This window comes from Cyprinus carpio, chromosome A8 (genome assembly GCF_018340385.1).
Source record: "Cyprinus carpio isolate SPL01 chromosome A8, ASM1834038v1, whole genome shotgun sequence".
NCBI lineage: Eukaryota > Metazoa > Chordata > Actinopteri > Cypriniformes > Cyprinidae > Cyprinus > Cyprinus carpio.
This window is the reverse complement of record NC_056579.1, coordinates 11,458,491-11,469,912: the sequence shown is the minus strand read 5'-3', so window position 1 is coordinate 11,469,912 and position 11,422 is coordinate 11,458,491. Positions and strand designations below refer to the sequence as shown.

The window sequence follows — 11,422 nt, the reverse complement described above, 5'->3', positions numbered from 1 at the left end:
GAAAGTGAAGTAACATACTGAGGAATTGATTTGAAAATAAGCCCTTCACTAAAGTATGTCTCTCTATTTTGCCACACTGGAGATCTTTATAATGGCTGTATTTACTGAGTTCTATATATTCTTGCAGTTTCTTTGAAAAGAAATCTTTAATAAAATGTAGGCCAAATTTATATGTAATGTGCTAAGAAAGTTTTACATCAAGCTCTTTACTGAGTTCTATATATTCTTGCAGTTTTGGTGAAAAGAGAAGAAACTGATGGTCACTCTTGGTTCTGGAAAGAGAACAAACATTCTCAGTCTTGTTTCCGTAAGTTTCAGTGTAGTGGAAAGGTGCCAGGGATCAGCCACACTTCACAACAAACACAACAGTCTTGAGCAGACAAATACACAGTTGACTTGACTAATTCACCATTAGGAGTTGAATGTGGATGGTTGGTGCTAATTTCTTGACAGACAAAGTCAACAGAATAAATTCTAGAGAATGAAAGAGGAATAACACATCTTTATCCATGTCACAGGCCATGGTTTCTGTACTCTTTATAATGAACATTTGACCCCGCACACACCCCATAGCCTATTTACCATGTTTTGCATTCTTTAAATCATTCACTAGTTTTGGCTTCTACAAAGTGCAAATTGTGATTGAAATGAAAAAGGGCTCCACCCTACTTAAGGTGTAACACATCATTACACCTGATGAACGCAGGTTCTGCCCACTACTGAATACAGAACAGCATTATGAGAGTTTGAGGCCTGAACAGCTGGTTCATTGTGATGTCATCTCCTGTGAACTTCCTGGGTGGAGGTGGTTAAGAAGAATAGTGTATGTGTGTCCGGTGTGGTAGTGGAAAGCCAGTGCCGACAACATACTGTGCATGTTTTGTCAAACAGTTTGTGAATAATATGAGGGTGGTGTCATACAGACAAACATACTTAACATTCGGGAGTCATTTCTTTAGAAAGTCATTGAAACAAGTCAGACCTATGGCATGTGGTCTTTTAAAAAGAACTCACAAACATTAAATGTACATTTTTAAAGGATATTGTGCAGTCAGAGAGTCACTATCACATAATAAACCAAGACAGGATGATCAGCACACCAATGTGAAGGAGAGGTTTCAATGATCTTTTTATATGAACGTCATATTAATAAATGGTACAGGTAACTTTTTTTCTGTCTTTATCATTTTAAGGGCCAGAGCACCATGGTGCGAGGACCCTCTTGGAATTGATCAGTTTATTGTTCTTCTTCTTATTATTATTCTCCAATAGTACTGAGGGCCAAAAAATGCTTGAAAACTCATGAAACTTTGCACACATGCCAGAAGTGGTGAAAATTTGCGTCTGATGATAGTTTTCGGAAATCTGTGTGGCAAAATGGTTTGATAGCACCACCTATACACCTTTGGTAGACACATGTAACACACCAATATCTACAAAAATTGGTGTTTTTTGGAGCAAAATCCAAAACCCAACAGGAAGTCAGTTATTTCGAATTTTCTCAGCAATTCTTTTGTCATTTTTGCCATTTTCAGGCATTGTATTTTAACAAACTCCTAGAGTTTTAATCAGAGCACACTAAATTTGGTCAGTGTTATCTAAAGGTCTTTGCGATGTTAAATTGCGAAGATCTTGAGTCTTCATTGTAGGGCATGTGCGTTGTGGCTGGACAAATTTTGATGTTTGAAACAGGAAGTTGTTATAACTCAGACATACAATGTTCGATCTGTCCAAAACTTAACACGTTTGAAAAGAGTCATGGCCTGAACACATGCCCATGCCCTAACTTAAACATGCAAAGTTCAATCTGCATCAAACTTCACGTCAATACAAAGTTCAAGAGTCTGCCTGAAAACTTCTGCATGCCGATTTCAGGTAAATTTACAGCGCCACTGTTGGCAACAGGAAATGATTTTACATCTAAAAAAATAGGACAATACACATTTAAAACAAAAACACCACCTTCATTCAACACGGTCAATATTCAGTTAGAATAACAACGCCACCTGTTGGCAACAGGATATGTCATGTTTTACACTAACTCACCATGTTCATTCTGCACCAAATTTCACTTTTGATAAAAATCCTGGCCAATACATGCCAATATTCAGTTTATAGTCATAGCGCCTCCAGCTGTCAGCAGGAAGTTTGGCATTTATTAATGACTTTGACATATTTCTCCTATATTTACCACTTTAAATGCATATTGCCCACTGTTTGCTGTTTTCCTAAAACCACCAGGAGGTGGTGAGCCCGGGTGCGAGGGCCCTTTCAACGCTGCTTGCAGCTTTTAATTCTACTTTTCAAATTTTCTTATGAATAAATGTTAGCGTTTAACCCTTCTCCGAGAAAAAGGGCAAAGCCTTCTTTTAGCATTCAACCTATCTCTGAAATTAAAACCCAGGCAATTATTAATTCTCTTAAAATCTCATCAGCAAAAGATATTTATGGAATGGACTCCAAAATGGTTAAATTCCTGAAAGAACATCTAGCCTACCCTATTACACAAATTGTAAATCAGTCAGTATTTGAGGGGATATTTCCAACTACCTGGAAGGCTGCAATTGTAACTCCCATATTTAAGTCAAATTACCCTCTGAACATATCTAACTACCGCCCAATTAGTATTTTACCTGTGGTCTCTAAGGTTGCTGAAAAATGTGTATCAGAGCAGCTTCTATCCTTTTTTAATAATAGTCCATTCACTCTTCATCCGATGCAGTTTGGCTCCAGGGCCCATCACTCTGCAGAAACGGCAAACTGTTTCTTTTTAGAGACTGTTCGAGCAATGGTGGACAAGGGAGGTGTTGTTGGTGCTGTGTTTTTAGATCTTCGTAAAGCTTTTGACACAGTCAACCATCAGGTCCTTATTGCCAAACTCTCTACTTGTAATTTCTCTCATTCTGCAATCAAATGGTTTGAGTCATACTTAGCTGGTAGAACTCAATATGTTTCTGTGAACACCCATCGCTCATTAGCTCTTAATTTATGCACCGGGGTGCCACAAGGATCAATACTTGGCCCGCTTTTGTTTAGCCTATATATCAATGATCTGCCATCAGTTTGCCCTGATATCAATCCAATAATGTATGCAGATGACACTGTAATTTATGTGCATGCCAAGACAAAACATCTGGCTGCTGACAAACTGACTACAGCTATGGACCAGATCACAGGTTGGCTAAATCGTTCATGCCTTCAACTAAATGTAGATAAAACTGTGGGAATGTTTTTCACAAAAAGCCAATGTAACATTGTGTCAAACATAACGATTTCAGGTCAAAACATTAGTATTGTGCCACAATTTAAGTATTTGGGCGTTATTATTGATTCGAATCTTTCTTTTAAAGCACATATTAAGAAAGTGTGCAATAGGGTCAAGTTTAACTTTGATAATTTTAGATATATTAGAAATGCACTTACTTTTAATGCTGCTAAATTATTTATGGACGCAATGATTATGTCACATCTAACATATTGTCTGACAAGCTGGGGACAAATTAATAGCTCATCACTAAAGCCATTAGCTTCTTTATAAAAAAACTCTCAAGGTTTTGGACAAGAAGCCTAACAGTTCACATCATTGTATTATCCTCAATAACCATAAATTGCTAAGCTGGGAAGATGTAATCAAATACAAAAACATCTGTCTGGTCTACAAAATTTTACATAATACTGCTCCTGCTCTTTTTAATTCATTCATAATCCAACGTAATAATAGCAGTCAGAATACCAGAAGCACCACACGAGGCGACCTTCTAATCCCATTCAGGAAAAGCACGTTTGGCCAATTATCATTTTCTGTTACAGCAATACAAAACTGGAACACATTGCCCACTACAAACAAAAACATACATACATACTCTACTTTTACTACACACGTTAAAAACTGCCTGTCTGACAATTATAACTGCACACATTAATCTGATAGATGTAATGTGTATTAGATGTGACATGGTCATGCTTCTGCCACTCGATATCTGCTGCCTGCCTCAATGTTATGTCCTGTATGTGCTACAATGTGGCCTCTGTGTGATAATTCTTTGTGTCGATTTGTACTGTTTTATTGCTTGAACTGCTTTTATGCTTTTGCAATTTGTGCTTGCTCGTCTGTGCTTTTCTTAATTATGTGCCACTTTGCTCATATGTCTAACTCATTCTTGTCTAGCTATGCTGTAAATATGAATATAATTGTAATGTATTTATTTGATGTATGTCTATTAACAACTGGCCGGGGACTACAGCTGGAAATTAGCCGTAGAGGCTAAAGCTGTTCTTTTTATGAAAGGAGACTGTCCACATTATTATAAACTAAACTAAACTAAACTAAACTAAATATCACTTCCAAACTTAATTTTAATCAATCTGCAATTTTTTTTAGTCAAAAGTGTCAAAACTTGAAGAAACCCATTCTGTTTATTTAATTTTCTTTTACACACTTTTCATGCTAACAGTGATTTACAGATTTCATTATTTCAGACCTGTATGACCACATCAGCAAGGCCTTTGTAAATATGGAAAAGTGAAAAAAGATGCCTGTTTATACAGATTCCTGACCCTCCACATTAGAGCAGCGCAGCCCTTGGAATCAGAGTAATCATTGTTGGCTAATTAGTCACTGCAAATAAACAAAGGCATGGTGTGTTTTGCCCTTGTGGTTTTTTAGAGGGGTGGTTTGAGGTAGTTTGTGTGTGTTTTGTGGTGGTGTGTTATAGGTGACTTTTTTGGGCCGTGCACATTTAAGGTCTATGATTAGTAAAGAGTGTTTGGAATTCTCACTTTATCCCCAGACCTGTAGTTCAAGGATTGCAACACAGTCACAGTCATCAACCACTACCATAGGGACAGCCATGGATGCAAGTACTGTGGACAGATGTCATAGCGATAAAGAGAAAGGAGTGGTTACATAAATGATTGTTTGTTCAGCCTTGCAATTAATCCTATATGGGACAACAAGCATGGTCAACAGGAAAGATTCACTTTCACATTGTATATATTTTTCACTAGAGCTATTTTGCTATTGCCAAGTAATCGTTAGTATTTAAAGTCCGGCTCTCAGTGTTTATCTGAGTAAAACTGTATTTGTTCCACATGGCTGTGTCTGTGTTTGTGTGTGTGAGCATGTGACTGCAGCCTGCAGCTAGTGAGTCCATATGTTTTCTTAACTTATGTACAAAGCCGTATGTTCATGTATCATTGAGTGTTCAGAAAATGGCCAATAATCAGACACTTTACATCAGACCTAGGGTTTTTAAAACACATTCCCATAACTAGATTATCAACAAAGTCAAATGTTAACATCATGACACCAGACTTTATTTCCTTTATAGTCACAATTATTTCCTTTATAGTCACAATTCATTATCATTATCCATCTTTAAGTCTTTGAACTAAGCCAACAAACTTCTGAACATCACTGTTGTACTGAATGGATCAGGTCTCAAAAATAGCACCTTTGTGTAAACTGTGATAGGTGGCATAGTAGGTGGATCTATGTAAATGAGGTGGTCCTGTGTTTTATGAGTTGCCTAGAACTCTCAGTCCCAGCAGTTTGCAGGAATCTCAGCATCACCACCACAACTGGAGCACGTAGTGTCCTTTTTAGACACTGAGATTTTTTTTATATTGACGAAGACCAAAATTGACAGATGTGACACTAGCTAATATAAGGCATATGTCCGTTTTTAGGTCTATGCTCAATTTTCCAGCTTCTGTTCTGGTGGGATAGAGTGATTTCCCTCTCTAGTTTCATAGTTTTTGTCCCGCCAGCATTGATAATATACAAACATTATGTTATTGGAGATAAACTTTCCCTGTTTTCTCCTTTTTTGGAGTTATTTTCTGACTGTGGCAGCATTTCAACCTGCACCAAACCGATACAGCCTCTACACTGGATCTCATCCACAGTACAACTCAGCAAAACCGACAGCCAGGCATAAGTGAGTATCCATGAGCAAAATGTTAATTCTCTTAATTGATGGCACAGGTGGCCAAAACGCTGTTGGATGTTACTAAATAATTTCAGACACATCTAGGAAGCAATAAAAAAGACTTCCATTCCAGTATCAAGTAAGATACTGTTTAAGATTGTAGTTTAGAGAATATGACGTAAGACCACTTGTCCAACTCTTCCTGTAGACACTTAATACATGTGGAGTTAACATTTTCTAGTTTGGTGTTACTGTTGGGTTTAATCTGTGTGGTTCATCAATCTCAAATTCAGTGAATTCATAGAGAATAAAATGTTTACAACAAGGTTTTATATATTAACATTAGTTAATGCATTATTTATCATCAACAACAAAAGATCATTTATACAGCATGTGTAAATAACTGTTACTAGAACTATAAAATAATGGTAATGTATTGCATTTTTAATGTTAAAATGTATATGTACAAATAAATGTTAAAGATTAATAAATGCTGTTAAAATTATGTTTATTGCTAGCTTGTTTTAACTACTGGTTGGCTAATGTTAAAATGTAAAACTTTATTGTTAAAAGATTCTGTATTTTTATTTATTTATTGTTTGTATCTGATATAAAGATTTAGTTAAAATATTGAGTACAGCACAGTAAAAGGCTGATTCTATCTGTTGAGAGAGAGGGAATATTTGTTTTTCTTGCTATTGACCACTTCAATTATTGAAAGTTAAATCCCCCCATATATATCTTTAGAAACCAGTGTGCATATGTTGTGGAGAAGACTGTTTCATTCACTGTTCAGGATGGAGCAGCTCCATTCATGAAAGCAGAATACAACAAGTGTGCTTGAGGACAGAAATGCCCAACTATAAAGTAAGACATCTATTTATAATTGTTTAACTGAAAAAATGCATTTGTTACATTTTAGTTCATTTGGTCACCCTGTCTGTTCTTAAAGGTATCGCATGTACTACAAACCCATGTATAAAGTTGCATATAAGACTCTGACAGAGCTGGAGTGGAAATGTTGTCCTGGATATGCAGGTGTTGGTTGTACTGCAGCATATGGAATGAAAGCAAGGCCCCTATTCAAAGAACCACCGTCTCCTCAAAAGGGTCCTATGCCTCGTTTTAAAGGGCCCGTGCCAATGCAGAAGGGTCCTATGCCTCATTTTAAAGGGCCCATGCCAATGCAGAAGGGTCCAATGCCTCCTTTTAAAAGACCTATGCCAATCCAGAAGGGTCCAATGCCTCCTTTTAAAAGACCTATGCCAATGCAGAAGGGTCCTATGCCTCCTTTTAAAGGGCCCATGTCTGCACAGAAGGGTCCTATGCCTTCCTTTAAAGGCCCTATGTCTGCACAGAAGAGTCCTGTGCCTTCTTTTAAACGTCCCATGCCTATGCAGAAGGGCCCAATGCCTTCATTTAAAGGTCCCAATCCCTCTCAAAAGGGTCCAGTGCCTTTAATTAAAAACCAGTTTCCACATCCCATCTTCAATGGAATCCCCTGGAATCAACCTCAAGCAGCATCTAATGGCATGAATGAATACCCAAGCCCTAATACTGGGGCCTCTTCCCAAGATACCTCAGTTGAACCTTATCCAGACCAACAGGAACCCGAAGTAGATTATGCTGAACTGGTGCCAGAGCCTCAAGATCTAGGCCATGATTTAATCCCAGAAGACAATGAGCCAATCACAGACTACCAGGATCCTCAGCCAGATCATCAAAGTTCTATACTAGAACATAGTGAGACAGAGCCTGTTCCCAATGCACAGGTGCCCTCTGGTGGTAGTGAAACAAACCAAGGTAAATGAGCTATAAGTTACAGTTACACACACTAGTATATAATTATTTTTTGGAGTCAGCACTTCTTTGTACAAAATAAAGCTTTAAATGTGTCGAGACTAACTAAATAAATAAATATAATGTATTCACAGATCATGATGACAACAGTATAGAAGATGAGCGTTTGGATAGGATAGAAGAGGATGTGCAGCGACTCTTTCTTGGTCTTGACAATCTCCGTGGTACAGTGACAGGCCTGGAGGACAGCTTGCGTGCTTCCCTCTATGAAGACGCAAATCGAATGTTGACTGCTCTCATTTCTGCAGGACCCAGCCCTCTCCCTGCTCGTTCCCAGTCCAGGGACTCTTCTGTGGGTTTCGGAGATCTACCTGGAGGTGCACTGGATATTAACGGTTCAGATTTGGTGGGGCAGTTCTCAAACTTGGTTGATTTGGCTGAAAAGGTTTCAGAGCTACAAGCAGATCTCATGGCAAAGGTATCTGAGCTTGATGAGTTGAGAGGAGTAGTCGCAGGTCACAACAACACCCTTCAAAGACTGTCAAATGGTTCAGTGAACCTTACACAAACTGATTTTCAAAAGGCCCTGGAGACAATGGTGGAGTCCAAAATGAGTGAAGCTCGGGTGGCCATCTTAGATGGCTTTGAAAAGCGTGTGAAGAGTGCTGAGGAGCAATGCGAGGGTCATATGGCAGAGGTGCGGCTCCAGTGCAAGGAGGAACTTTTGGATGGACAAGAGCAAATTGAGCAAGTCCTAGACATAAGGGCCATAGGATTGACGACAGAACTCCACAAACTGCAGGCTCAGCTTCAAGACCTGGAGCCTGAAGAGGGTTGCTGCATGGCCGTATCAGGTCTAACTGAAAGGCTAATTCATGTGGAGCAGTCAGTGGGTGGCTTGAATGAGTCCCAAATACATCTACGTGTCGAACTTGGTGGACACAAGGACCATATTGAGGGCATGTTGGAAGGTCGGCTGGGCTATGTGGAATCTAAGATGAGCATTGCATTAAATCAAGAGGAAGCAAGCATTAACAAAAGAGTGCCTAGCAACCTGGAGGCGCATTTGGAGGAGAAGCTTAAGGCTCTTGAAAGACGTCTTTTGGCTGCAGTGGAGGAGCTAGGTAATGTCACAGCACCAACTTTGCTAGAGGGTCAGGATGTGCCCACACTGGAGACAGACGTAGAATCGCTCAGAAGAAGAGTGGAGGATGATTTGGACCGTTTACAGAAACAGCTCAAATCCATAGAGGTCATGTGTACTTCATCTTGTGTTCCACAGCCTGTTCTTACAGGATATGTAGCTCCTTTGGGAACTGAGGAGGAGGGAAGTGAGGACAGCCACAAGGAAATGACTGGGAAACTTGATTTACAAGTAGAGAGACTGAACAACCTCAGTGCCACTCTACATAATCTTCTTGTCCAGTTCGCAGAGAAACAGGACGGGGTAGGTCTTCAGGGTGAGGTAACCCTGCTGAAAATTAGTGTGAACTCCGTTAACAGGTCTCTCTGTGGCTTGCAAGAGTCTCTTGGCTCTGTGATCAGGGAGATTGGCCAAACCAACCTCACCTGGCAAGAAAGAGAAGAAAGGCTTGCACAGCAGGTGAAGGGTGTGGTTCAGCTGGTGGGACGACAGGCATCTATGTTGGGTACTGGGGAGCGAAAGTTGACCCGTTTGAAAGGGGAACTCCAGGATCTGAGGAGCAGAGTGGCTGGAGAGCTCCAGGGTTGTCGTTCCACTGCACTGGGTGTCCAGAAGGAGGTGACTGAATTCGGGGGTCGTGTTGCTCGCGTGGAGGGTCAGTGTGGAGGCCTGGCGCACCTGGCTGATGACCTAGAAAGAATTCGTGGAGAGCTGGAGAGACACTCTGATGGGTATCTTTCTCATGTAAATATCACCCTTGTTAAACATTCTCACCAGCTGTCCGAACTCAGAGATAGCATCCAGAACTGCACTGGACCATCTGGGTCTTCTAGGCTAGCTGGGGACAATTCAGCTGCAACACAACAAACGGCAGAATAACACACAACAGAACCGACCCATCCCAGAGGAGACCAGTTTGCAGTCCTCACAAAGTATGAGATGACTAGTAATTCAAGTGCACTTTATAATGTGCAGACAGTCTTAAATTACAGAAGCTATTATATAGTGTCTTTCTGAGGAGACTCTTTTCTGACCAACATCTATTATGATCAGTGTTGAAATTCACTGGTACTGCTTTGTATTTGTTTTTTTGTTTGTTTTTTACCTTTAACTTTTACTTAGTGTTTTTACTTAGGGTTAAATGTATTAAATGTCTCACTGTGTTCTTTTAAATATTTTTATATGAGTTGGATGCCTGTCTTTTTTATTGTAGGACTTTTTAAATTAGAGAGACTGTTGTTTTCATATAGGTGATTCAACATTTCTGGAACTTTTTTTTAACTCGTTTGTGTGTGTGTGTGTGTGTGTGTGTGTGTGTGTGTGTGTGTGTGTGTGTGTGTGTGTGTGTGTGTGTGCGTGCATGCGTGCGTGTGTTTGTACCTTAATGTATGGTTTGTGAAAGCTGGTTCTTAATAAAATGTTGAAATCTCACTTCATTTTTTACATTTATGAGGTTTGCATGTTACTGTGTATTTTTAATCTCCAACAGAAATATATCAAAAAGGCAACAGGCTAATAATTGCACTCTTTAATGGCATAACATAAAGCACATTTGAAAATGTGTAATTTTTAATCAACATCTAAGATGATTTCTTTATTTAATGGTTTCTAACATTTACAGTAAATTTGAAAAGGACACTTAAAAACCATAGCATATAACTTTATAGTGATTATTTAGGTATGTTGGTGCTGATAGTTACTAACAGTCCTCCCTGCTGTTTCAGTTTTTTAATGTATTTGATTATGCCAAAAGGCATCATATCCAAGCACTGCTGCTTCCAGCAAACCAAAAAATCGTAAAAGAAAGAGCAAGAATGAAAAAAGTGTGAAAGAAACTGTGGTGAAAGCACAAGGGTCATAAAATGCAAAAAAGGGAATGAGAAAAGCAATCATTCATATACATGCCACATCTTATAATCACTAAAAAGTACATGATCTCATTTTGTAAAGCGTGTTAACAGAGTTTGACAGCAACACCATTAGATATCCATTTTGGGGCAGAGTAACTGAAAACCTTTATTATATCATCTTTTAAGATTATCCTTTCAGCCACAAACTTAGTATTTGTTAATTTACTCACTTAACCAGCAACTTCCCCAGAACTTGCCCATCCCCAGCTAAGACAGACAAGAGAATTAACAAGGAGGAGCGAGTCTGCGGTTGCTCTGAATAAGTCCTACAAGACGAAGGAGAACATGACTTTTTTCTTTTCCTTTTTAAATGTATTTTTCAGTAAAAAAAAAAAAAAAATGTAAAGGAAGAATTTGAGAATAAAATATATTAAGTAAGCTTCACATATAACATGTTGGCCAAGTAATAAAAAATAAAAAAACAAAAAAACCAAATAACCAAAAAACTAATACATTAATACCATCCACTACAAACAAATCAAAATAAATCAATCATAACACACGATAGGGAGGTAGGTCCATAACATAGATGATGAACTTGACAATGGCCCTGACAACCGCAGCAAGCAGAGGCGAAACTTATCACATTCATTCAGTAACCTACATAACTGTACAACATAATACACTTACACCCATCT

The 11,422-nt window shown here is 38.8% G+C and overlaps 1 protein-coding gene across 1 annotated transcript; it reads left to right on the top strand.

The window, feature by feature from the left end:
- The first annotated feature begins 5,296 nt into the window (after nucleotides 1–5,296).
- Nucleotides 5,297–11,161, top strand: LOC109078037 (EMILIN-3-like). The gene is given in 4 exon segments (XM_042762172.1): nucleotides 5,297–5,939; nucleotides 6,678–6,797; nucleotides 6,883–7,733; nucleotides 7,865–11,161. Coding segments are annotated over 4 exon segments (3,009 nt in total). The 5' UTR covers nucleotides 5,297–5,790; the 3' UTR covers nucleotides 9,754–11,161.
- The last annotated feature ends 261 nt before the right edge of the window (nucleotides 11,162–11,422 follow it).